Genomic DNA, 27,971 nt, shown 5'->3' with positions numbered 1-27,971 from the left:
TTAATTAATGCTTCATAAAACAGGAAGGTTAATGCTTTAAATTGCTACTCTGAAATAGATCTGATCTCTATATAATATAGTTATCTTGCTGAGAGTATATTATTTAAATAGTTTATAGCTTAATTTAGTTCTTGCTCTGTGACAATTTAGGAAACATTTTATCCGAAAACAGTATCAAATGAACAGTCCTAAACTTTTCTACTATTTTGGAAAACCAAATTATTGACTTATTGTTTGTTATCTCCTCTTAATGTCAACCTGGGGACCTGATATTTCAACATGCAATGACAAGCAGAAAATATTAATCATTTGATAAATGATTTTGTGAAGAACAAACCAGAACTCATTCTGGAATTGAAAATCTCAAAGGCATGAAAGAGGAAGGTGACAGGATCCAATAGTAGGCTAGCAAAGTCAGCAATCCACATTTGAGTACCCACAGGTGCTAGGCTTTGCTTGCATTCTTCCTGAATGGACTCCTTTCCTGGAGCAAACAAAAAGGGTGGATTGTGCAAGGTAGCACATGCCTTGCGTAAAATCCATGTGTCAGCTTGGAAATGTTTTAGTGGCACTATAAGTATCCAGCAGGGAAAATTCTGATCCCCTCATGGTCATCATGTGATGGCCTAGAGTTATGACCATTTCACTGTCACTGAGCACAGCAGAGTTTAACTGTGTGTAGACTGAATCCTACTATTCTGATACCTGAAGAGGTTGGTTTGATTTGAATCAGTAAAGGAGGTACAAATCTGCATTAACACAAAGAGAGACCACAAAGGTCTTTACTTAAGTCTATCAGCTACTATGTTTTGGTTAGATGTCACTGGGCATACTGTAAGTCAAATTTAGGCATAAACTAGGGGTTTCTATCCTCCTCTAGCTGGTCTTTTCCCTCTAAAATCTGTCTTGTCCTTGTAAATCAGTTGAAAACTGTTGTTTTACAAGGAATGGGCTGTAAGTCATCTCTTCAGAGACAGAAGGCCAGGGTGATGCCTTCACACCTGTCTGGTCAACTACTTGCCTACCACAGGTTTAGATGCTGACACCCACGTGACCATGTCTGAAAGAAGTGTAAAGGCATTATACAGTTTCCTGTTTGCCTTTTAAAGGTCTTGACTGAATTTCCTGGATATTTGGGACTGAAAAGTTTGGGAGTGACACCAATAATCTCATGCCTCCTGTGAGGCTGAGACTTTCTAAAGAGGAGGTGACCTTACCTACAAGTTACCAAATGCCAAAAGCCCCACAAGGCTGTTGAGGTTAGGGTGGTATTTTATGGCCATGGAGCACAGAAGACATGTTTGGTAATGAACAAGTACCTCAAGTGAACCCTCCAATTCCACGTGCTACATTATCAGTTCGCTCTTTTAGCGAACAAGCACATGCAGAGTTATTTCTCTGTGCTGGGTATTATGCTAGGCACCCGGGCTACACATGTGAGGCTCACTGCGGACGGACGTTCTTGAGGTGCACTTGGACAAGTAAGTAGGTATGTGGAGCACAGGGGGATCTATGTTAGCATAGGAGCGGTGTGAAGGATATTATGGGACAGAGATGTAAAGGCATACCATCAAGTTTGGGACCTGTGGAAATGAGTGTATGTTGGATGTCAGTCAGGGATGACGGTCCCAAATAAATTATATTTAATATGCAACTTAAAGAATGAATTATAGTTACTCCAATGGGTGGGGTTTGGGGTGGAGAGAAGAAGGTGAGAAATGTTGAAACTGAGGAAACGGGACTGCAAAAGTTCATTACCTGGAAAAAATGACAATATCACAGGAAAAGCAGAATAATGGTCAAAGCTTTTTTTAATCATGGAAAATGTGAATTGGGGAGGTCAATTGCATTATTATGGGATAATAATAATAAGGTTCAGATTTTTCATATTCTTTTATACACTTAGATAAGTTTTAATTTCGAATAAATTTCTATTCACTGTCCTCTTACTATTGATTAAAAATTTTTTTTTAAATTTTCTTTTGGAAATTCTTTGTGGAGTTGATGTTTTAGTAACTTTTTGTTTATTATTAACAATAGATTGCCAAAATAAGGAGCATTTAAATAATTCGTTTTCCACTTAATCATAGGAAATTCTTTTCTCTTTTTAGATTTTTTGCTTTTATTAGCGTTCCCAAATAATACTCAATTCCCATCTCAACTTTCCTTCTTTCAACTGCTTCCTCTGTTATCATAAAAATCACAATTTTATTAATTACTCCAGGACACTCTTGATCTAAGATTCAGTAATAGCAGGAGAATTAAAGATCTTTGGTATGATGATGTTTCTCCAAGTAATTGTCTTAGAATTAAGAGGATGACTTTGGATTGACTTTAAGTCTTGATAAGATTCTTTGTCCTTGGTTAATTTATGAAGTAAGCCAAAACTATAAAGTTACCCTGAGTGTAAATAACTGGGCAGAGGGCTGATTATGCCAGATGATTTCTGACAGATGCAATCACCATATTTATTTCTCATACTACTTCATTTCTGATATTAGAACCATCACTACAAAGTATTTATAGAAAATTAACAGGACATCTTATGACTTAGTGTAAATGGTTAGACAACATGGCAACAACTCAGAGAAATCTAATATATTGCCCTGAGTTCAATCAAACTGAGAAAACACCGTTTAAAAGTTCAGCAAGAAGTCCTGGGGAAAGGATAACTTACTTGCTAGGTGCTCGATCTTGCAAATTAGTTAATGCAGCAAAGTTGTTTCGTACAGTTCGCAGGCTGGCCAAGACCTACAACAAAAAGGGATTCTTTAAGCTACTTGGAGTACAGCCATTTTTAGTGCAATTTAAAATGGCTTGGTGATTTAAAAAATAGTCTGTTAAGAGAAAACCTGATAATACTTTCAACCTAGTTTCATATACCACTGAAGAATCTTCTAGCCCTTAGTGAAGTTTACATCTATCTATTTGAAATCTAGGAAGGCCTGATTGCAAAGATTTTCCAGACATTTCTCCTCATTGTCTATGACTACCGTGACAGAAGCAACAGTTATCACAATATTCCCAGTCAATATACATAGAGCATTGTTACATTTAGTGCAAATTTTAAATAGTACAATATAAAATAATAATAAACTCTTACTTTAAGGGTTAAAATTGTAAATATATATCAACAAATTCTCCTCAAACATCGACCAAGAAAGAATGTCAGACTTCCCAAAACAGAAAGCTAGGTGAATTTAAAATTTTTTTCACCTTTGCTACATGGCTATCTATCTAATAAAAAGAAATTATTTTTTTTGTTGAGGTTATTTGAATCATTAACTATAAGATTCTTAGGGATGCATTTTCACATAAAACAGGACCACCCTGATGTGCACAGAGGTGAACCCATAGAAGATACTAAAATCAATGTGCTGAATAAGTGAATACATAGACACAACACACCCATACACATAAGGCAGGACCAATATGTTCCCCTACTTCTGAAGGTCCTTTTTCTAATTCTAGTGCAAATAGAAGGTGGCAAAAGAATTGGAAGTAAGACTAGGAGAGAAAATTTACAAAGGCTTTTCTTGCCTCCCTTTCCACTAAAATGGGCAAGTCTCCCCCCCAGGTTGGAGTCTATATTGAGGCTATAATTAATCTGGGTGACAATGACAATGTTGAAGTTGCACTAAAACATAGATTTCAAATGTCCCATTAGGTATTACATAACAACCCAGACTACCTGACTTTGTTATGTATTCGCTGTGTGAACTTAGACAAGTTACATAATCTCTGTGTGCCTAGGTTTCCTTTTCTATAACCCGAGATAAGGATAGCTATCTCTGAGGGTTGTTGTGAAGATGATCTGAAATGATAAGTGCCAAGACGTGCCTGGCAAACAGAAAACACTCAATGAACATTAGCCCATTATGGCAACATGCCATCTGATTAATGATCTGGTGCATGCATAGGGGTGTTTTCTTAATGCCTATAATTGGTTTAAAAAAAGGGGGAGTGAGGAATGCAAATTTATAATTGCTCCAGTGTTCCAGAATTATACCCAGAATGTTTTCATCTGGCCCTGACTTAGACTGAAGGCAGTCTAAATGTTTTTCTAAGACAAAAATGTCTCAGACATTTCTGAAACTGACCTTATTTCTTATACATCACTGGGATGCCGTTTGCACCCTAGGATGGTGACCTCCATCATTATCTCCTGAACGAGTTAATGGTGCTTCCTAAGGTGCCAACCATGATTAACTCAGGCACTGGAAAAGCCTAGCTCATTATCACATATAAACAACTCATAGCTCTGGAAGGTCACGCTGCCTATGACGGAGTATTCAAATAGCCAACTGTTGACATCAGAGCACGCTGTCTTTCATAAGGTATGAAATCTTGAATGGTGCAGAAATAAATCTGATAAATGATCACTGTCATTAAGTCATGAAAGCCTAAGCTATGCTTTAAGAATTGAAGACCAAATACACTAATAAAACATTTTAAATAAGATTATTGCACCGCCTAAGTGCTCCTTTTTCTAGGCAAAATTTAACCTCAGAATTCTGAGAACTAGGTTCTAATAAATTATACTAAGTGCACTATACTCGGTACCTAAGTAAATAGAAATAGTGTTGCAGGTAATTCAAGTTCTATGCTCATTTGAAAGGAAACATTAGTTCATGAAAGTTATACCATAATTGTTTTCTGACTCTGTTATAATAAAATATTAAATCAGATTACTTTATTTCAGTTTTTAATTTAGATTTGATGTATTTCTTTTGCATAATCTATATTTTCACGTGGTACAGAATTTAAACAATAAAAAGGTAGAATGTAGAACATATTCCCCTCATTAAAAAAAGACAAAAACCCAAATTATTGTTATTTGTGAGAGGAAGCGGATAGATGAAATCAGGGAGGTATGCTCTGGGGTATTAAAAATATTGGTACTGTTCTATTTCTTTAACTGTTAATTTTAGTGTTCTTTATATTTTAGATAGCCACTAGATATATTCTCTTACATGTATGAAGAATTTCCAAGTAAAAAGTGAAAAAAGAAATTTCCTTCCCAGCCCCTCCCTCTAGGCATTCAATTACCTGTCCCCTTTATCAACTGACTTTTAAGTTGTCTCCTAAAGTTTCCTTTACAAGCACTGCTGCAATAAATAACTTTGTAAATCCATCATCCCTTATGTGTTTTTGTAAAAGTCAAATAATACTCTATAAGTTTTATATTAAGGATGATTAGATCGCGCACTATGGCACACATATGATAATGGCAGAAGTGTAAATTAAAGTTCCAGACCAGAGGCACCTGGGTAGCTCAGTTGGTTAGGCATCTGACTCTTGGTTTCTGCTCAGGTCCTGATCTCAGGGTGGAGGGATGCAGTCCCTCCAAGCGCTCTGAGCTCAGCACAGAGCCAGCTTGGGATCCTCTCCCTCTGCCTGCCACCATCACCGCAGCCCCTATACCCACCCTGGTTCAGATATGCCCATTCTCTCTCTCAAATAAATAAGTAAAAATAATTTTTTTTTAAGTTCCAGCCAAATGTTATGGAAAACATTACCCTAAATTTAGTTGATTGATTCTAGGTGGCTACATCACCAAAGCACTGATTTCGTCTTTCATGCTTTCACTTGTCTTGCAGACTACAGAGTAAGGCATCTGGTTCTATATGCTGTGGGAGAGAACTGGAAGCAGTTTTACTCAAGCCCTTGAGTCAGGATTTAATTATTCTTTTCTTTTGCCATAGGGCAGTTCTCACTCCCCTTGAATTCAACCTCTTAAGAACTGTAGTCAGGGCTTTAAAATTCCTATACTTTTCTCCACTCTTAAATACTTGCTAACCAAAAAGAACCTTGAGGCTTTCCATTATACAGCTCAATGGTTAGAAAATTAAGGCTATTTCTTTCTCTTTGGCCACTCCAAGCAAAAGTGTAATCAGTCAAGGTAAAAAATGCACTTGAAATGATGAGAAATATATACACTTTAAGAAAGAAATCATGATGGTGCTATGGAAAACTGGCAGAGATGGGTCATGTACTGGCTCGGGACAAGGATTAAATGTTCTTTACACACACACACATCTCAGATTTTCTTAAATACTTTAAAATTTATCAGCCAATAAGATTTACTGAAAATAACAGAACAAAGTTGGCTTCATTGAAAAGTTAAGCAACTGAACATAGAGCCTAAACGCAAAGTATGCTTCTATAGTAACCATTACTCGAAAAGATTTAAAGAGGAGACTGCTGTCAACAAACAAGATGTGGCAACAACATTCTCTTTAAAAACCCCTACTTAAAGAGTAAACAAAGAATTTTGAGAATTGTTTTTCATTACAAATACACTTCAGGTCACTAGATGGTGCTAAAACACAGACCAAGAGTTGCCACTGGCACTGGGGGAGAGGAGAAAGAGGAAGAATTCCTAGTCTCAGTTTTAGTCCAGAAAAACAAAAACAAAATAAACAAACAACAACAAGAACCCAAAAATTGAGTCAAATTATGATTACTTAGAAGATAGAAAGGTCATTTTGATAGAAACCTTTCCAAGTTATGTTTTGGTTAAACTGTATGAAATTGCTCTTCTTGTATGTAAACAAAGGTTGAATACTGATTATTTCCTTTAGTTCAATCTAAAGAGTACTTTGATTAGCAGACGATGCTAGCTGTCATTTATTTTAATGAAAGATCCAAGGAGAAACTAACAGAAGCAACTGAAATGTGATAACCAGCTTCCAGCAGGGGGCGCCTGGTGGCTGCATCAACCAGGAGATTGAGCTGCGGCCGGCCACAAGGTGGCTGCTGCTAGGTGAAATGGGGCAGGTATTTAAAAAATACTGGCAATGTTCTATTACCAAATGGAATAATAGTGTTCTATAGTGTTAAAGGCTAGTACATTTTTTTAAAAAATTATCCCAGACGCTGTATTTTGATTAATGTTAAAATGACTTATATGTTCTTACCCTGTAGACTTAAATCAGGCCTATCTCTTTAGTTTGAATAACATGAGGCTTCTCCAGGGATCCAAGAAAATAGTTGGGTATTTTCTGTCTCTTCCTCGGTCAGATATTCCACTTGTTTTAACAGTCAGTACTTCAAGATGAGAATTTTAAGTGACTTATAGTTTCACAAGGTAGTCATATCACATATTTGGGTGGGTGTGGCCAGAGGCAACTAATTGCAAAGCAGAGTCTCCGGCATTTCACCAGTGTTGAGACCTGTTGGTATTCCTGAATCCCCCTAATGAGCTCTGGCCAAACTGTTCCTATATTTTTAGGAGGAAAAGGCCAATTGTGCGGCAGCATGACCTGGCATGGCACTGGGATTCCTCTCTACATGTAGCCTTGGTGCCTAAGGAAATCCCAACACCAGAAGATTTCAACAAAAACAAACTATTTCAAAATGGAACTAAATCACATCTACACAAATGTCACTTTTTTGAGGACCAAAAGGATTCTGAGCTTATGGGGGAAACATATGAAGTTGAAAGTGGCAAATGGTGTGGGTTAAACACCAGCAAGAATTTCTTACCCTGACAGTGTCGGAGACATGGGAACACGACCTGAAGCAGGGTTGGTTGTAAGACCGTTTCTGAAGATGACATCTATCCTGGATGGGTTAGGGCTCAGCCCTGTCCATCAAATTGGATGTCTTTCTAAATTCTCTTATAACAAGATTCTGTTCTCTTAGCTTTACAGGAAACCACAACTAGGCTTAAAAAACAACAACAACAGGGGCGCCTGGGTGGCTCAGTGGTTAAGCCGCTGCCTTCGGCTCAGGTCATGATCTCAGGGTCCTGGGATCGAGTCCCGCATCGGGCTCTCTGCTCAGCAGGGAGCCTGCTTCTGCCTCTCTCTCTCTCTGCCTGCCTCTCTGCCTACTTGTGATTTCTCTCTGTCAAATAAATAAATAAAATCTTTAAAAAAAAAAAATAAAAAACAACAACAACAACAACAACAACAAAAAACAAAACAAACAAACAAAAAAACCAGGGAGGGATTCAAAATGTCAATACTAGTTATTTGGGGAGTTGCAATTATGAGAAATTTTCATTTTCTTCCTTTTCCTTTTATTTTTTTCTAAACTTTTTTATAGAAAAAAATTCTATTCTGAAAGAAGTTTGTCTTTTTAAAAATACATTTTAAAAATTTATTTTAGAGAAAGAAAGAACAGAAGTAGAGGCAGAGGCAGATAAAAATATAAAAGACTAGATTTCCTACAAATTTAAGACCATTGATGGTAAGGACAAAATAAAATTTATTAATCTATTTATTAGAGAAAAAATCTATCAAATAAAAGTATTTATTATCACTTAAGAAATAATACCTTAAGTAAGAGATAAGTATCATGCAGTTTTTTTCATTTTTTACTATATATTTAGATACATGTATATATATACATGTATAACAATATATATATAACAATATCTAGAGATTTCACTTAGAAGTAAAAATAACTACCTGAATAAACTGTAGTTGGAATGATTTTTTTATGTTTGGTGATGGTTACTTGTGTTATTTTTCCTGATTTTAACTGTTCACCCGGCTCTCAGTTCTTAGAAATAAAATTATGGATCCTCAATAGTAATCAATTTTAAAAAATTTCTAAATTTGTGTGATCTTGTTATCCGAAAATGTGATTAGAACTTTGAAGAGTTGTAAATGTTTCTGAACATAGAAATATAGGTTCTAGAAAGAATTTATGATTTCCAGCAAAATCTTAAGCAAACAAAACAGTAACTTCTAAAAGATATGGTGGTCATATTCTATCTCTAATTGCCTACAGTAATGAAAAAAAATCACTCTTACATGGTTTGTTATTTATGGATTCATTAGGGTTTTGTTCTGAATTATAGCAATCACAAAATTTCAGGAAATTTGAAAAAGGCGAAGAATTATACACAGTCCTATTATCCAAACACTGCCAGTATGTATATAAAAAACAACCTATTATAACATTTTTGAGATGAAACAGCTCTTAACTAATTACAACACTTAAAATCCATGTTGTTTTCTAGAAATTGTGCCGAGCATTTCACAAGTTTGGTATTATTTTAAGATCTTATAAACCTTATGAAGTAGTTTCTCTTGGGACTTTCATTTAGGAGAGGGGTAAACCAGGCCTGAAAAAGTTCAGTGACTTGCCCAAGGCCATTCACTGAGCAAGAGGAAGAGATAAGGTTTGAACTGGCATCTACCTTTATCCAGGCCAAGTCATCTAATTTTACCAGTTGAAAAAAGAAGTTGTAGAGAAGTTAAATGAGCTACCTGAGGCACTAGAACTAGTTTTGATTATGACTATGGTTAGCCTTGATTACCATTTTTATAATCTGTCTGGATCACTTGTAACCTAATATTCAACATTTCTTTTTAGAGTTAGTATTGGCTTTAAGCCTGTTTTATACCCCAGTTAAATCAGTAATATCCCGTCCTGTTCCCATTTACTTATACCAATGTCTCTCAACTTTGCCTGGAAAAATACTGGTTCTTTAAAAAGTACAGGTGCTTGGATCCAACCCACAAATGTTTGAATTCCATTGATCAGGGATATGGCCTGGGATAAACAGCCTTCTAGGTGATTCTAGCTGGGGAGTTGCTAGCTGCCTAGGGTGCCAAAGCACTGGCCTATATAAAGACTATCTGCCTATCAACCATTTTATACATACTCTAAATGCTTTAGTTTGTTTTATCACCTTCTAGAACTTATGTTATGTGGTTAAGGTATTTTCATGATTTGTATGTCTAAAAGGAACAAATTAAGATAAACTTAAATCTGTACAAATGACACATAAAAAAGGAGTAAATAAAGCATCAAGGTGAACTGAAATATTAAATTTCAAGCCCTAATCATGTATTTAATTATACTAAATGTAATTTAACCCACAATATAGCCCTCTGCTTCCAGTGTTTATATTAGTTAAGGAAATATGGTCGCATTTAAATTTATCACTTAGGTGATTTGTAATCTGAAACAAAGACATTCTTTGGGTCTATGGGTTTATAGGAAACAGTCCAATATGGTTAAGGTCACATTCTCTAGCATTGCCTTTGAATTACTTAAATGAACCACAGAATTTTTATTTGCATTTGCATCTGACTTAAAATGAAATTAAGAACCAGAACTAATCCCCTAAATTAAATTTCCACATCTGTGAGAAACCTGCCCATTCACCAAACCATGCTTACCTGAGCAAATGGAGTCACAATCAAGTCATCTCCATGTCTGAAAAACAAACCAAATCTCATGTTAAAAATTATGATAACTCTGTGATCACTTTTGATCAGTACTAAATAATAAATTGCACTATCATAAATTTCCATAGAGAATTACAGTAATTCCATCCTTATTCTTCAACACATGTTATTGCCAGCCAGTGGGTTGAAAAACTGTCTTCGGGGATGTTAACCATTGTCCATCTGCCTGGGCTAAAAGGGGCTTCTTGATCATCAAGCAAGGTCACTGTTACTTATTACGTGCACAGGATATACAACAGTAGAAACAGAGTCCCAGCTGCATGTCCTGAGTTTTACTCGTGACTTCTTATCGTAGGCATTAGTAAGAGATGCTGTGGAAGGATCTAGCAACTGCAGGGGCCTCAGTGAGAGGCCCCTGGACCATCTAACATTTGAAGGTGATGAGCATCGAGTGTTCCGCATCACGGTGTGTGAGTTTGGACAGGCTAGCAGCTGTAGAGGACACGGGACTGCATCATACACTAATAAAAACCCTGCAAAACTTTTCAACTGACTCACGTCCCGCTGCTGTAGCTAATAGGGCAATGTTACCCGGTGTGTGCTGTTGCTGCAGCAACACTGGCCACACCAAGCCTGGGATACAGGGGCAAGGTGTCAGCATGACGTGTCTCAGAGAAACCAGGAAAGGCAAGGAAGGTTGTGCAAGATTCTACTTGGGGGAAAGTGAGGAACTGGGGCCCAGAGTTCTTTCGTGGTATTTCTTAGCATGGGTGACTCGTGAGAAACATTTCCAAAATCTCCATGGGGTATTTTATGATCTGGCTAGCTGAAGCTCTTTCATCAAAAATGAATGTAATTACTCTACACAGAAAGCTTCCTGGACATGACTGAGAGCATTGCAACCGTGCACTCGGTCATGAACAATTCTGGAAAGGACTGAACGATCTCAAACACCACCCATGAAATATGTTTTAACACAAGCAGCATATGGGTGACGTCAGTACACGGATCATTACCAATGATTAGACCATTCGTTACGGCCATCATCAAATTACACAGAGATCTTGAAATTCAAAGTGTGCAAAATAAAAAGCAGGAAATGTAGGAGCACACTTTAAGGGAAAAGTGCTATTTTGCACTCCTTCGCTCCAGGATTACATTTTGGGGGGGGGAGGTATGGTACCTGATTTTTCTGTAGATTATTCAGATGGTCAAAATTAAAGTAATAGGAAATCTAGATGTATTCCCAAGGGACAATCTTTTCTTCCACTTCATTCTTTATAATTGCCTGCTTACAAAGTTTATTTTCTAAGAATTAAGTTACGCTGACCAAGGCACACTATTAATCTGAAACTGATCCCTGGAAATAAGTTTCTTTCTTTTTTTTTTTTTTTTAGTTTGTACCTCTTTTATTTAGAGGAAGAAAAGATAACTGCAGTACCAGCCTCCAAACCTCAGTGACTTTACCCATATAAGTTTCATTTTTTACATGAATTACATTCGATGACTCTAAACTAAAAATGGTGTGAATGCTTATTAAAACATGAATTCTTTCTTTGATTGTATTTTACTACTAAGTTCTGTAAAAGATATATTTAGAACATAAAATATTTAGGATGATTTACCAGTCTGGCTTCCCTTCCCTGTCAAAGCAGAAAGAAAGACCATTATATTTTTAATCATGGAGATACTTCATTCCTCAGAAATTATTTTTACCAAATATCTTGATTGTCTCATTTCAGTAACAGTAAAATTATTTCTACTCTTCCAATGGGCATATGTCCTCAGTCGAGGGCAGGTTATATCCTATCCTTCTCTTTTCAAAATGATATAATGCTTAAGTAATCTTTGGCTATATGACAAAAAAAAATATATATGTATGTATATGTATATATGGAGAGGATTATAGAGTATTGTCTCTCATTTATGTAAAAATCAAACAAATATAGCAACAACAAACTTTAACAAAAAAGGAAGAGGAATGGCTTTAAGGAAAGAAGATAGCTTTTGGAGATGGATTGGTATATTCATAGGGACAGGTGGGAAGGGAGTCATATGGGATGGGAGGTGAGATCAGAAAAGAGGCTCCATTTTGGACATTGTACGTCTGTATGCATGTGTCTATGTGTGTGTGTGCACGTGTGCATGCGTGTGCACGCGCATGTGTGTGTGTAGTATGTATGCATGCGTGCATGTGAGCAATGAGGTCATTTGTACCCAGGTAACAGTCACAGCAGTCAGTGCCAGTCACCTCCAGTCTCAGGATGTGGAAGGAGGTTCTCAATAGCCCACCCTGGCTACCACAGATTGAAACAGAATCACCCAGTCTAGGTAGGGAGGGCTGGCTGTCCCCTCTCCCAAGAACTTGCTCAGTGTACACTGCTAAATTTTTCCCCCAAAAAAGTAATGACAGTGAGAGTCAAGAACTACTTTCTGGGCCTTTGGCCATCCTTCCCCTACTTCTGTATCACTTACTACTTTATTTTCTGCCCTCGTTCTTCCTACAATAAGAAGCCAGAAACATTAGCAAAAAGCTGAAGGAAAAAACCCAAAAGCAAACCCTCACAGAGATTTCACTGGGATCCGGAAACTACTCGAGTCCTTAATTGTGGCAAAGCCCCTGGTCATCTAACAAAATGAATCCAACCAACAGCGCCATCAGTAAACTAGCTCATTTCAAAATTGTGTTGAAGCACACAAGGCCGCCACCTCTCCACACTTCATGATGGCCAAAGCAGAAGGAAAAGCAGATGACGTTAATCAGAAGAAAGTTTTGCTTTATTAATCAAAGGCCCCCTAATCCTCTGATACCAAAAGCACTAAGGGCCACAAAGTCCTGACTGCCACCAAAGACCATGCCCGGCATTGACAGCCAGCAGGACAAGCAGTTGCATGAGAAAGCACGTCTGATGCGAAACTGAAGGCTTACTTTCTGAACTGAATCTCATGCAGACTTGTAGGTCTTCCGTGCTTCACTCGGTCTGGCTCTAAAACTAGAAAGAAATTCTCCCCTGGAGTTTATCAGAGAGGATTAGGGAACGGATAAACTTACAGATGACTGGGTGTTCTGAAATCCTGGTGTCTTTCTTCCCTTTGATTCAAAACTATCACCCATTCCCCAACTCACCCTTGAGCCACCTCTTCTGGAATGGTAGAGAAACAAGTATGTTCTCATTTCTAGAGTGTACATAAAAATGTTTCTGAACACTTAGGCTATCTGACAACCCCCGAGAATTAGCCGCAGGAGGAATGCATCTACTCACCCCTCTACTCCCATATTCACGGAAGTACAGACATATAAAATACACAAATATGGAAACAGATTTCTATACTTGACCTTTTAAAAAACTAATATGTATATTTTGCATGTAAATCACATATTAACTGAAGAAACTTTGAAAAATACAAAAAAAAAAAAATCCTTGCAGAACTACTCAAAAATAACTGTCAATAACATTTTTCTTCCGGATACAAGTAAGCACATGTGTGTTAGGTATGATTTTTATGAAAAGCAGGATTTCTTACACAGTTAGAGTCATACCGTGTATTGTATTTTATATGTTGCTTTTAACATTAAACATATTGAGTCCTGAAAAACTATATAAGCCTTCATACTTTTAAAACATTTTTAATGATTCCAGTCTATTTTTAATAATCTCTAAATTTTTCAAGTAGATATCAATCCAAATTTATTAAAATCTAAGTGCTGATTCTATTTTAAAATTAAAACAATTTTAAATAATGTATGAACACTCAAACTCATTTCAGTTCTTCGTTCCTTTAAAAACAACTCACTAAGGAAAAATATGTTTATTTTGATAAAAAATTCATAAGATAAAGCTAAATATTAAAATAGGACATGAAGAATTGGGTTTACTGAGTGCAGATTCATAGGGATGTTGAATATTTTATGTTGTTACCATTTTAAATTAAAATCACAAAACTATGATTTCAGACAATAAAGGTATTATAAAAAATATTTCCCAAGTACATTTTGTGAAACTAAATTATATTTTTCCATAGATAAATTTTTTTTTGTTTTTTGGGTTTGTTTTTTTTTTAAAGAGTTTATTTATATATTCGACAGACAGAGATCACAAATGGGCAGAAAGGCAGGCAGAGAGAGAGGGGGAAGCAGGCTCCCCGCTGAGCAGAGAGCCCGACATGGGACTCCATCCCAGGACCCTGAGATTATGACCCGAGCCGAAGGCAGAGGCTCCAACCCACTGAGCCACCCAGGTGCCCCCATAGATATCATTTTTTAAAAGGTGCTCTGGGGGCACCTGGGTGGCTCAGTGGGCTAAGCCTCTGCCTTCGGCTCAGGTCATGATCTCAGGGACCTGGGATCGAGCCCCACATTAGGCTCTCGGCTCAGCAGGCAGCCTGCTTCCCCCCTCTCTCTCTTTCTCCCTGCCTTTCTGCCTACTATAATCTTTGCCTGTCAAATAAATGAATAAAATCTTTAAAAAAATAAAGTGACTTTTTTTTGTTTTGTTTTGTTTTGTTTTTTTCAGAAAAAGTAAATGTTAGGCTTGAGAAACTACAAATGTCACATTTAAGACTATAATGACTCCTTGGGACACCTGGGGCTTAAGGGACTCCTTAAGCGTCTGCCTTTGGTTCAGGTCATGATCACAGGGTCCTGGGATCCAGTCCCCCATAAGACTCCCTACTCAGTTGGAGAACAGGGAAGCCTGTTTTTCCCTCTCCCTCTGATCTACCTCTCCTCATGCTCTCTCAGTCTCTCTCTCAGATAAATAAATAAAATCTTTTTTAAAAAAGATTTAATTTATTTATTTGACAGATAGAGATCATAAGTAGGCAGAGAGGCAGGCAGAGAGAGAGGGGGAAGTAGGGTCCCTGCTGAGCAGAGAGCCCAATGTGGGGTTCGGTATCAGGACCCTGGGATCATGACCTGAGCCGAAGGCAGAGGCTTTAACCCACTGACCCAGCCAGGGACCTCAAATAAATAAAATCTTTAAAAAAAAAAATAAAGAATACAATGATCCCTTTAAAATTACTTATGAAGAAGACATTATGCTTTTGGTAAACTCCCAGTAGACATTATACCACTAAAACAAACAAACAAACAAACAAATGAAAAAATATGCTTCATTTGTATCAGATTTACCTGATGATATTGCTCCTCCTATATCACTTGGCCTTTTAATTTAGAACTGGCTCCACTCTAAACCAAATTAAAAAAAAGCTAAGTAGTACCCAATTTATGGAACCCCAAAGAATGAAGTTCCTTTGTAACAAAACCAACCTCTGCCAGACCTGAATCTGATTTTCCTCTTTGAAGCTACTGCCATATAGAATTCAGGTAGTCCATTACCACAAAACTTGGTCCTGTGGTCAGAAGTCACAACTACTAAAACTTGCATTTTGGCAGGAATGCTCAACATTTTACTGAGAACCCAAAATAATGTAAATCAGTATAAAGGCAAAAATTAAAGCTGTTCAATATTGTATAAGGTAGTATCTTCCAATTAGAATTTTTTCAGTGTCAAATTTCAAGCCACGTTTATGTATGTTTGTATATATAATTTTATGGTATTTTGATAATGCTAACTATAATTAGCAGTCATCAAGTTGGAATGTTTACCCTAATTGAATAGCACCTTTGTATTTGTATTCCATACCAGTACAAAAAGGAAAAAAAAAAAACAAACACAAAAACTTACAGATCTTTCCTCAGTTTTAACAAATAAGCTAACATAAATACAGATAAGGGGAACCTGGGTGACCTATTCAGTTGATCAGTGGACTCTTGATTTTGGCTTAGGTCATGGTCACACAGTCTTGGGATCAAGCCCAGAGCTGGGCTCTGAGATCACTGGTGAGTCTACTTGGGATTCTCTCTCTCGCTCTGCTCCATCCTGCCCCCTCTCTCTATAATAAATAAATCTTAAACAAAATAAACAGGTCAAATGAGGCCATCTAAGTTCCTAAGTTTACGGAGGCAACAGCCTTAATACTTTTAACCCCTTTTTTTGCCCTTGCATTGTAATTTTATAATATATTTGAGTAATAAATTGTTCTTTTTCACTGATGCCCTGTAGAATAATTCAATGTCTTACTAGTTTTAGCACTGGAGGCCTTGTAATATGTTACCATTATTTTTTTTTTTTTTACTTTCTTAAACTGGGCTTTCAATATAATTATTTTAAAAAGTCAGAGTACAAATAACCAACAAAATTGTAAATAATAATGGTAAAAATCCCAAGAAATGATAATGATTATAAAACAAAAATGATAACATTTATTGATTACTGTGTGCCAGGCACTGTGCAAAGCACTTTACATTGAGTATCTCTTATTAAAAAGTCTTTTTGTAGGTGAGGAAAGGAAAACCCAAGCACAAAAAGTCACATGCCTGTGGAGTGCAAAGGCCAGGATTCAAATTTGAGCAGCCCAACTTTGGTGGGTCTGTAGTTAAATACTGCAAATCTGTACCTGTAATATATTTATCAATGCCAAAAGCAAATTTGAAACAATGCCTAACCTCTAGTACATTTTCCATTTCATGAAGGTGATATGTCTGATAAAGATAACAAACAGAAATTACATAAAAGTGCAAAAAATAAAAAAATTTAAAAACCAACCAACCAAACAAAATCACCATAAATACCAATGACTTATAAAACATAACAAGCTTCACCTACCTACTGATTTGCATATCCTTCCACCCAAAAATAAATTAATAAATGCAATGAAATGAAATAATCTTTGGTTTCTAACCAGGAGATATTTCTGGCTGATAGTTGAAGACCACAAGTTCATATGCAGAGTGTAGCAAGACTGTATGCATGCTGAATGTAACGAAGTCCTCTGAGGATGGCATTTATGCTCCTATGCATTTATATATATAAACATATGTAAATGTGCATTTGTGTGTGTGTGCGCACACACACATACATCACATGTGCGTGTGTAATCCTTAGGGATATTTTCTAGGCTCTCTTTCCCTTGACATAAGTATGTTTGTTTTCTACCTCTGTACTTCAAATAAGAGGGAAAAAAGGTATTGTGAGAAAGAAAACCAACCACCATCCTCATTAGCATAAAGAGAATTTACTTTATTATTTTCCTTTATGACTCAATGGAAAAAAACTCTTTACACTAAAACACTGTCTAGCAAACATTACATTTTAAGGACTATTTCATATGATTAAAACATTGTCTAATGTGTCCATACAGACCCTGCTTTCTGGAGTGTGGTAGGACATATATAGGAAATTTCTGTGCCTTCCTCTTAATTTTGCTGTGAAATTGAAACTGCTCTAAAAAATAAATTCCTAAAATTAATATATTATATATACATATAACTTTAGAAATGGATGTGACCTTAGAAGTTACCTAGTCTTCTGAAATTTAAACCATTTGCTAATTTCTTACTCACGTTTTAAGAATTACAGCCAAGACTGGTACTTGACCCCACAAATTCTTAAAACTCCTCAATATTTTACCCACATGTTCTTTTCTCACATGCACTGATGATAAATGGAAGTGGAGTTAATGCATCCTGAGTAAAAATTCTCTAGTCTGAAGTGTTATCTCTTCATTTGTCATAAAACAAAAATTTAGGCATCATTAGAGAAGGTACATGATATCAATCCCCTCAAATTTGCTAGTTAGATAATGGTACCAAAAAAAAAAAAATCTCTTTTTAAATTATGTATCAAAACCTTTTCCAAATTTAGTAAGTTAAAAAGTATGTATAGATACAGTCACTAAACATATTAATTATTTTGTTTAATAAAGGCCACTACAATGGAGGGATTCTCCCAGGGGTGTGGATGTAACAAATTACCTCCATGGCTTTGAGTGAGGACTTTGTGGAGGGGGAGGAGTGAAGGGAGGGCTGAGGACTCAGCAAGCTTTCACAAGTACCTTCACTTTGTGTTCTAGGAACAGGTTCTTCTTTCACAGAAATGTATCTCATTCAACTGTCCCGTTCTTAAGGTTAATGACCCTGCCCTGTTGTTTTTTTCTCCAGGATGGGTTTTAGGAAGAAAGATTTATGGGGAGCTAATGCAACAATTTTTAAAGATCTTCAGGTGGTAAAAGGATTTGGGAGATTAAAAAGAAGGGCATGATCAAACAGAGAAGAGTGAGAACAGTACCGTTTTATGCATGCCGACTATGTGCCAGACACTGTGTCCTTCTGGCACAAAGTATTTAATTCTGATGACTGTGCATTAAAAAGATGCTCATATTCCCATTCTAAGATAAGGAACAAGGCTCAGGGAACCTAAGTAAGTCAGTTGAAGTCATGCTCTTGGCAGGTGGTACAGTTCAATGGTTTCCAAATGCCAAGCTGAGAGCTGGTACTCACCCAACAGAACTTGTCAAAATAAAAACAAACATGGACCATGGGGTGAGGTTTCAAACAAGGTAAACAGATTGCTTTTGAAAATTCTCCTTCATTCTGAGATCATGCCCTTTCTTTTTTATTGAAATGAAAATGCCCTTTAAAAATAAAGTGATTGTGCATATTGACAAGGATTTTCTTATTAATGTCCTTTACGTGGCAAATTATGTACTTCTGTAACCCCTGGTCAGTCTCCTGGGTAGTTTTTGGAAATCTTACTGGGTCATGAAATCCCTAGGCATGGCAATGTGTAGTGCAGCTGGATTTAAATGCAGGCTTTTAAAATAAGTATTTCATTTCTACCACACCGTGTTGCTTTCTGCATGCTTAATGAATTCAGACTAGTCAGCAGCCTCATAGTAGTACAAGTCCTAGACTCGGAAATAGCAACTATCCAGAGAAATTTCAGCGAAGATGGAAATACTAAATATTCTTTATTCATGCTGCTGTCCAAACCAGTATCCACTAGTCACATGTGGTTACTTAGGACTTGAAATGTGCCTAGTGTGCCTAGGAAACTGAATTTTTGCTTTTATTTAATTTTAATTAATTCAAATTATGTGAAGGTCACATGCGGCTAATGGCTATCAACTTAACCACTGCAACTCTTGAGTAATCTTTAGAGAACTTCAGTTGCAAGTCTTCTGAGGGAAGACAATCTTTAACCTAACTGAAAAAAAAAAAATGTATCTACTCTAAGTGTGGAGGCAAAAGAATGATGTATTAACATAACAAAAATTCCTGATTGCTTGGCAAAGGCTTTAAGTTAAAAGATTTGTCCAGAAGCCCATCAAGATTCTCTGTCCCTTAAGGATAAATAGAAACTTCAGCTTAATTGTTTTACTTATTTATTACATTCTCATCAAAAGGCTGTTGGACCTGCCAGCAAATGCCAAATCGTTGATCAAAATCATTATGTTCAGGGTCAAGATACCTGAATTCTAATTCATGGGGTGTGTGTGTGTGTGCAAGCATATCCTCAATCACATGCAAGGCACAATATTTTTGAGCAGAGCAGAATTTTATGATTTCTAAAATTGAGCTTATGGGGGCACCTGGGTGGCTCAGTGGGTTCAGCTCGGGTCATGATTCCAGGGTCCTGGGATCGAGCCCCACATCGGACTCTCTGCTCAGTGGGGAGCCTGCTTCTCTTCCGCTCTCTCTGCCTACTTGTGATCTCTGTCCGTCAAATAAATAAATAAAATCTTTTAAAAAATAAAATAAAATTGAGCTTATGATAGTTTCATTACTTTTCCTAATATGATCATTTTGAGACCAAGCATTACATTTCCTGGGAGAATTCTCCATCACTATAAAGCCTCTATGGATGCCAGACAATTTGAAGAACATATTCCTACTCTGTATTCTTTTAAGCATGTACCATTACTTGTCAAGAACTAATGGTATATACTCCACTCCACAAAGAATTTACTGAAATCTAGCCACAAAGGAAGAAACATGGTAGACCTCATGAAACAAAACTTGAACTGATGAATGCAAGGTTTGTTCCAGAATCTTTGAAACAGTGTTTTGTCACTTTGCTCCTGTGTTTGAGGAATTGGATTTTAGACAGGTCATTTGCCTGGTAAACGACGAATCCCTTTCCTCGATAAACAGTACAAGATGGGCTACCTGTCAACACTGCAAAACAAACAAAAGAGACACCAAGAAATAGTGACACGGTAAAATAGAAATTTTACCTCATCTCTATAGCAGGTGGAATAAATGAATAGATACTCAGTGTATTAAACATAAAGATTACATACAAAAAGACGTGTGTGTCAACACATGCAATTAACTCTATGATTTAATGTGAAATATTTCTTTTTGTCAACTGCCTTCTGTTTAGTTTCTATAGAAATGTATTCATAATTGCAAATAATAATGATTAGATGACAGTTTTGTTCTACTGCACTTAAAAAAGTTGCCATAGGGACCTATAGATAACACATAAATTGTAATAGTTGTTTTCTGACTTTTTTGGCAAAACAAAACAAAACAAAAACAAAAATCAAACAGAGAAAAAATAACCAGTCAAACAAACACAACTGTTCCTGGTGCAGAGAACAAATTCAGCTTGAAGTTGTCTAAGTAGCAAAGAAGGACTGGACATTGAGACAGGGAAACACAATATCTGCGTATAGCCTTGTTCTCCCTAGAAGTGAAACAATGAGCTGAAAGGTCTTGGTTTGGGGACCATTCATAACCATTTACAAAAGACAAGCTCGGGACGCCGGGTGGCTCAGTTTGTTAAGCGGCTGCCTTTGGCTCAGGTCATAATCCCAGCGTCCTGGGATCGAGTCCCACATGGGGCTCCTTGCTTGGCGGGGAGCCTGCTTCTCCCTCTGCCTCTGCCTGCCACTCTGTCTGCCTGTGCTTGCTCTCGCTTCTCTCTCTATGACAAATAAATAAATAAAATCTTTAAAAAAAAAAAAAAAAAAAGAAGACGACCTCATCGACTGAATTGCTTCAGTGATTCTCTGTCGCAGGGCAACTCCCACATTTGCCAGAGTGCACAAAGCTACTCTCTCTTCTGCTTTTCACTTGCCTGCTTCCAGTGAGAAGTTGTAGAAACTGACATCTTACAGATGTCTAGACAGAACTGTCCACTAATCAATGACAACATGTTTTTCTGCACCAAGGTTAAGAAAACCCCTGAAATCCCAAGACAATTAATGAAAAGCTGACACAAAACCAGAGAGAAACCGCAACAGACAGGTGGAATAATTGCACTATTTCTTTAGCAAATCTCACCTGAGCTACACAATGAAGTGCCAGGAATCTGATAGAAAAGCCCAGTGTTCGATATTCTTTATTTGGCTTTTCTGAAGAAAAAACATGGGTCTGGTTGAAGGCTTTCTTTGTCTGTTTTTGTAATAGTATATCTTTAAATAGTATATCTTTAAATATCTCATACTGCATGGGTTTAGTGAGAATAGTTACACATACCCCTTAATACATCTTATCTCAAGAAAGACATCCCGTAAACATTTACTTTTTATTATAAGGCTCAGACAACGGTACAGAAGACATTGAGAACAATTCACCAAGGAACTAAGACTGACAAGCAAAAAAGTCATTGATATGGTAGTGAAAACAGGAGTATATCCACATAGGAATCTTAATATTGACTGGGTAAGTCTCCTTTTCTATTTAGAACTTACAAAAAGAAAATGACAGGAATGCATGATACTGTTTTGACAGGCCCATAGCTTCTTCAGACAGTACCCTGGCATGGAGTGGGCACTGTCAATATTTGCTGAATGAGGAAAAGCATGACACTCTCATTTAAAAACACACTAAGTAATACACTCATTTTTTGGAATGTGGTGGAAGACCCAGATTGGGCCCCTCTCTCAGGAATGGATTATTTTCCTTCTCCAAGCCTGTCACAAACTGCCCATTCCTATCATCCATCATCAAAATTTAATATTTAGGTAATTTTCATTTTCTAATACACTGCTGCATGGTTTCATTTTAGTCCTCCTAAATACACAGGAGAAAAAGCATGGGGTTAAGGAAAGAAATGAGAGCCACCAGGTCTGGGGTCCACAAGCAAAAGAACTAGAATTTCTTTCATAATGCCCATCTGTCCCTTACAAGTCCCCTTACAGGGGAGCCAATAATTTCAACCCGAGTCACTCACCAAGGGCCACTCTGCACTCACAACACTGGACAGACTACTGGGCTAATTTTTCTTATTGAAATGGTTTTCAAAATTTCCTAATTTTAGTTAGTTTATTTTACTTACAAATTTCTCTGAGGGGTTGTGTTCTTCGCACACACTGAAAAATAAGTCAGTTTCTCTTTGACCAAGGTTGATCTAAGTTTGCTCTCCGGCAGAAGTCTGATGACTCACAGAATTGTGGGGTGATCACTTTTTTTTAAGCTACACTTTCGTCTCAATTTTTTAAAAAGTGGATGTTACACTTTGTTTAGTACTAAGTCCAAGGTAAAAGTATAGCTGCATAATCAAACATTTAGAAGTTTAAATAGCTTGTCTTCACAGTGCCTTTTTCTCTTAGGTATGGGGATTGAGGAATACTCAGGTGACTTATTTTTCTGTTTCTTTTTTTTCCTCCACAATTACAACTAGAGTCCAAACACCAAGGAACATACAGGATATGGAGGAAATTCAAAAGGGAAATTGCATGCTAAATATTTGGCAAAGTCCCCTGAAGGTGTAAAAGAATAATCTTGTCACAGAAATAATGAATTTTTTTTGAGAGACAGAGAGTGTGATGGAGGGGGAGGGCCAGAGGGAGAGAAAGAGAATCTTAAGCACACTCCAGGCCCAGTGCAGAGCCCAATCTGGGGCTTGATCTCACAACCCTGAGATCATGATCTGAGCCGAAATCAGGAGTCGGATACTTACCTGTAGCTGAAGGCAGAGGCGGAGGCTTAACCTACTCAGCCACCCACATACCCCAGGAAATAATGAATTTTTAATGTTATCCATTCTCCTTTTCTTTTTTCCACCTGCTTTAAGAACTTTTCAAGACTAATATTTACCTCTCCATGTCCCCTAAAACCTCAAGATATATTACTTTGACAGCAATAATCAAGGGGGATTAGAACACATAACTTAATTAGTTATTTAAAAGACTGGAACAGGAGCTCCTGTGTGCCTCAGCCAGTTAAGCGGCTGACTTCACCTTGGGTCATGATCCTGGGGTCCTGGGGTCGGGCCCATGTTGGGCTCCCTGCTCAGTGGGAGTCTGCTTCTCCCTCTTCTTCTGCTCGTCCCCACTTGTGCTCTATCTATCTCTTAAATAAATGAATAAAACATTTTTAAAAATAAATAAAAGGGGCACTTGGGTGGCTCAGTAGATTAAGCCTCTGCCTTCGGCTCAGGTCATGATCTCAGGGTCCTGGGATCAAGCCCCATATCATGCTCTCTTCTCAGTGGGGAGCTTGCTTCCCCCTCTCTCTCTGCCTGCCTCTCTGCCTACTTGTGATTTCTCTCTGTCAAATAAATAAAATCTTTAAAAAATAAATAAATAAAAGACTGGAACACAGTACAGTGTCACGCAAACACACTGACACCTTCTTGTTGGAATAATACATTAAATTCAACTCCTTAGTTTTACCCTATGGCGTTAACAAACATGATCATTCAAAATGTCAGAACATTAACATTTTATTTTTATGATTTTTTTAAAAGCACGAGATTGAAAACATATAATATGTGTACTTGACTGGTATTTTTAATTCCTTAATTCAAAGATTGAAGAAATATGTTTAACTACTTTATAAGTATTATTTTTTAGCATTCATGGGATTCCTGTTTTTTGTGTAGTTTTATTTCTTGTTGTTGTTGTTTTGGTTTCTTGAGACAAATAAAATGACCTCAGTGACTGGAAATGGAATTTTTTAAAAAGAGAAGAAAAAAAGTAGCGAAGAATGTATTATAGTAACTGATGAGCCAAGAATACTTGGCCAATAGAGTTCTTGGTATTTAATGGTTAGTATTAGTATCTGTCTCAAATCTCTATAGTAATAATAGTAATAGTGGTCAACCCACTGGGAATGGGGGAAAAAAAAAAGCCTGGTTTCTCTGGCTCATTATCAAAATTACACTGACTTCTGACAATACTAAAAGATTTTGTCTACTTGGGTCACAACAGAATTAGAAATGGAACAAATTCTCTACTCTAGAGCTCATTAAGAAGTTCATGGCTTTGAATCTGTAACGTTGTTTTTTTTCTTTCTCTTGACACAATCTCTCTTCACAGACATTTGATCTAGCTCTAATCCTAAGGACATGTATAAACACCCTAACAGAGAGGTTCTCAGACTTCCTCAGTTCACAATACTCTTAGTTTCTCAGCAATTGTTTAAGGCATGCCATTGGCCAAAAGAAATACTGAATAGTTCCAAATACTAAGTAGTTAAGTCCAAACTGTTGAATAGGGTTTTGTCACAACAGTTCAGTGCCTGCTGAGGACTACACAACTTCTCCCTTTGGAACAAGATCAGACACTGACTCCCCTCTATCCTATTCCATGATGATTTTTGTGCAGCACCTGCTTTTGATCACAGCAATTATCCAAAACTCAGTTTGGCAAAGTGATGGTATCACAGAAAGAAAAGTAATGACCTAAAGTTGAAACTGGGAAAGATGTCTAGCTATTGGTTCCCCACGTGACTGACAGATATTTTGATGTCTCCCTTAATATATCCCAGGCAGCCATGTGAGTTCTTGTGGTGCCCCAGGGACCTCAGCACATGTTTTGAGAACCTTGGCCATGGTCTTGTTACTCTCACCCCACCGGTGATGGATGAGAACTCCTTAGTTGAGAAAATTCAGGAATAAGGGCAGAGATTATGTGGCCATAACACCTTTCCATGACCCATTCCCAACTTTTCCATGTTGAGATCATGTTACAGGATTCTCAAATGGTAAATTAAGATTAAGAAAGGAGATGGACTTACTGGTGTAATAAGATCTAAACTCTAGCTCAGCAGGGCTATAAACTTTTCATGCAGATCCTGGGAGGACTAGAACTTTTATAATACAACATATCTTTTTCTTCTTTCTTTCTTTCTTCCTCTCTCTTTCTTCCTTTCCCTTCTCTTTCTTTCTTCTTAGTGATTTTGCTTATTTATTTGAGAGAGAGAGGGAGAGAGAGCACAGGCAGTGGGAGGAACACAGGGAGAGCCAGACTCCTAGCTGAGCAAGGATCCCCATGTGGGGCTCGATCCCAGGACCCTGAGATCATGACCTGAGCCAAAGGCAGAAGTTAACCTACTAAGCCACCCAGGTGCCCCTTATTTTTCTTTCTAGAGATCCCCTAGTAAGGCCAAGCAGGAATAATGTAACCTGTAACTGAAGAGATGAATAGACACATAAACAATCATCCTTCCTTTTTCAAACCCAGGACTAGAGGAAGTACAGTGTCCTTCTACTCAAGAAGTGAGGAAGAATGGCTAGGACTGAAGAACTCACATGAGGGGCTCAAGAGGTAGTGAGGGAGTTGCTAACTGCTGAAGAAAAGGTAGTAATTTGAGAAGTGGATGAGGGATAATGCCCATTACCTGAGAGAATGTCCACATGTGGCTAATCAGTGGAATGATCAATGCAGTCTTGAACTTCTGTAGGATGCTGGGGACTAATGAGCTAGACTGCCACGTGGGCCCCATTTTCTATGCTACGTCAAGTCTACTCACCTCCTTCTCATTGTCCATTCTGCACCTTTCCTCCCATCTTCTACATATATAAATATCTAAGTATGCATAAAGAGCTACATTCCTAGCCTCTGGATTTTCTATGTTAATGTTTATTCAGCAGAAGCAAGGGACTATAGGGCCTGTTATCCTGGTGACCTGAAAAACTTTTTAACTAAAGTGCTAAATTGGTTTGCCAGGCAGCTTGTCTTCAATAAACTCATAATTTTGTTTTTTAACTAAATTCTGTTGGTCTTGTCTCTGATAATTCTTATGTTAAATTTTCCAGGGTATCCATGTATTTGCAAATACAAACAACATTACTTACTGGAGGGAGTGCAACAAGAGAAGTAAGTGTCATTCAGAAGTTAAAACAATTTTAAATGCATTCTGAGGAAATTTAAGAGGGAAACAGCTGCATATATTTTATGTAATTATTCATTTACTCTGCGATTTCTTCGTGTTTCTTCATGACAGCATTTGGGCAACCTTCTGCTACGCAGTCATTCTGTAGTTATAAAATACTTCTTACTAATAGTGGTAGTTTAAATTCGCTTTTCATGTATTTATATCTCCACTGTACTTATGCTAATACTTAAAATTTTCCTCTTTCTTATTATTCTTGCTATGGGGGACACACTGAAATAAACTAAGTGGCAGTCTTCCAAGCAGAAGTTCCAGAAATTTCTCTTTTGCCTTATATAAGCCAATTTTTTAGAAGCTAAGTTTAGCCTCATCCTATAGACTTGTATATATTTTCCAAGAGTCAGTCACATATTTTTTATTGCGTCTTTGAAAAATTTGAGCTTTTATTTAATTTTATTCTTTTTTTTTAAAGATTTTATTTATTTATTTGACAGACTGAAATCACAAGTAGGCAGAGAAGCAGGCAGAGAAAAGGAGGAAGCAGGATCCCCACTGAGCAGAGAGCCTGATGTGGGGCTCCATTCCAGGACCCTGGGATCATGACCTGAGCTGAAGGCAGAGGTTTAACGCACTGAGCCACCTAGGCACCCCTAATTTTATTCTTAAAATATAATTAAAAGCCAAATTTTCAAAATGTCAAATAATCCATTTGGTCAAAAGCATTTGGTCAACAGAGACTTCTACTCCTTTTTTTTAAAAATTAATTTATTTATTTATTCGACAGACAGAGATCACAAGTAAGGCAGAGAGGCAGGCAGAGAGAGAAGAGGAAGCAGGCTCCCTGCTGAGCAGAGAGCCTGATGTGGGGCTCCATCCCAGGACCTGGGATCATGACCTGAGCCAAAGGCAGAGGCTTTAACCCACTGAGCCACCCAGGTGCCCCAAGACTTCTATTTCTTAGCCGTTTGTGCTACAACAGTTCCCAGCACTTTGTTTATAATGGCATTACCAAGATGATGTTCTAGAAATGATCAAAATATTTGCCGTGCTTTTAAAAAAGTTTAAGCTCTAAAGACCTTGGATCTCTTAATTATAAAACAGAATGAAGTTCCTATCCATAGGACTATGCAAAATATCAAAGTATCAGATTGCAGATGTGGAAATACTTGCCAAATGAAGGGTGACATACACAGTCAATGATGGTTATTATGCCCATTATTAGTCTTATTTTCTCCTGACGTCTCCACTGTTTAACTAGTATCTATTTATAGAAGAGAGGATGATGACATCCTGTCTATTAAGAAGCAATGATTTTCCATCTCACTTTCTCAATAAATTAAACAATTATATTTCAACTTAAAGAGCATTTAAAAGTTCTCCAAAACATTTTATTCACATAGATAATCACTGACCTTCACTGCTACTATTTGTACTTGAGGTTTCTAAGGGGTACGCTCAATGGAAACGTTAACTGGAACAATAAATATAAAATCATCAAAAGTGATTAAGATATATGGTGATGCCATTCCCTGTAAAGGATAGTTGAATTACAGACACTGAATAATCTTCCTAGCATTATCAGGAACTAGGTGAGATAAGAAAATAGAAGTTTACATGTGGCCACGTGTGGAGTCAAATGAAGAGAAGGCATAATCCTTTATGTATAGAAGGTATGTGTACTATCAGATTAAAGACTAACATGGCAATTATTTATTCTATTCACCTTGCTTCTCAGAGAAACTTGATCTTCCTGGCAGAAAGTATGCTTTCCAGGAACATATAATCATATTGATCCAATGTAAATACCCAGAGGGAATGAGAAAGCTGAACATGTCAAGACACTATTTTTCAAAAATTTATAGAGTTGTATCAAGGCTGATTAAATTTTTCATTCTTATGAATCCAATCAG

General features: G+C 37.1%; 1 protein-coding gene and 1 long non-coding RNA gene across 22 annotated transcripts in view; one reads left to right on the top strand and one right to left on the bottom strand.

Annotated features, from left to right (window-relative positions):
- The window catches only part of PDE4D (phosphodiesterase 4D), a 1,511,392-nt gene that overhangs the window by 195,824 nt on the left and 1,287,597 nt on the right, over window positions 1-27,971 (bottom strand). For all 21 annotated transcript variants that reach the window (XM_082725937.1, XM_082725938.1, XM_082725936.1 and 18 more), the window contains 2 exons: window positions 10,143-10,179; window positions 2,678-2,751 (listed from right to left, as the gene is read on the bottom strand). In XM_082725937.1, the coding sequence (XP_082582063.1) occupies window positions 2,678-2,751; window positions 10,143-10,179 (111 nt within the window). The remainder of the gene's footprint in view (window positions 1-2,677; window positions 2,752-10,142; window positions 10,180-27,971) is intronic.
- LOC309862259 lies at window positions 1,397-27,241 on the top strand. The gene is made up of 3 exons (XR_014310385.1): window positions 1,397-1,481; window positions 21,537-21,663; window positions 25,985-27,241. It is a non-coding gene; the product is annotated as an uncharacterized lncRNA (long non-coding RNA).

This window comes from Mustela nivalis (assembly GCF_964662115.1).
Source record: "Mustela nivalis genome assembly, chromosome: 3".
Classification (NCBI taxonomy): domain Eukaryota; kingdom Metazoa; phylum Chordata; class Mammalia; order Carnivora; family Mustelidae; genus Mustela; species Mustela nivalis.
Note: the sequence above shows the minus strand (reverse complement) of the source record. Positions and strands in the feature narration are given on the sequence as shown.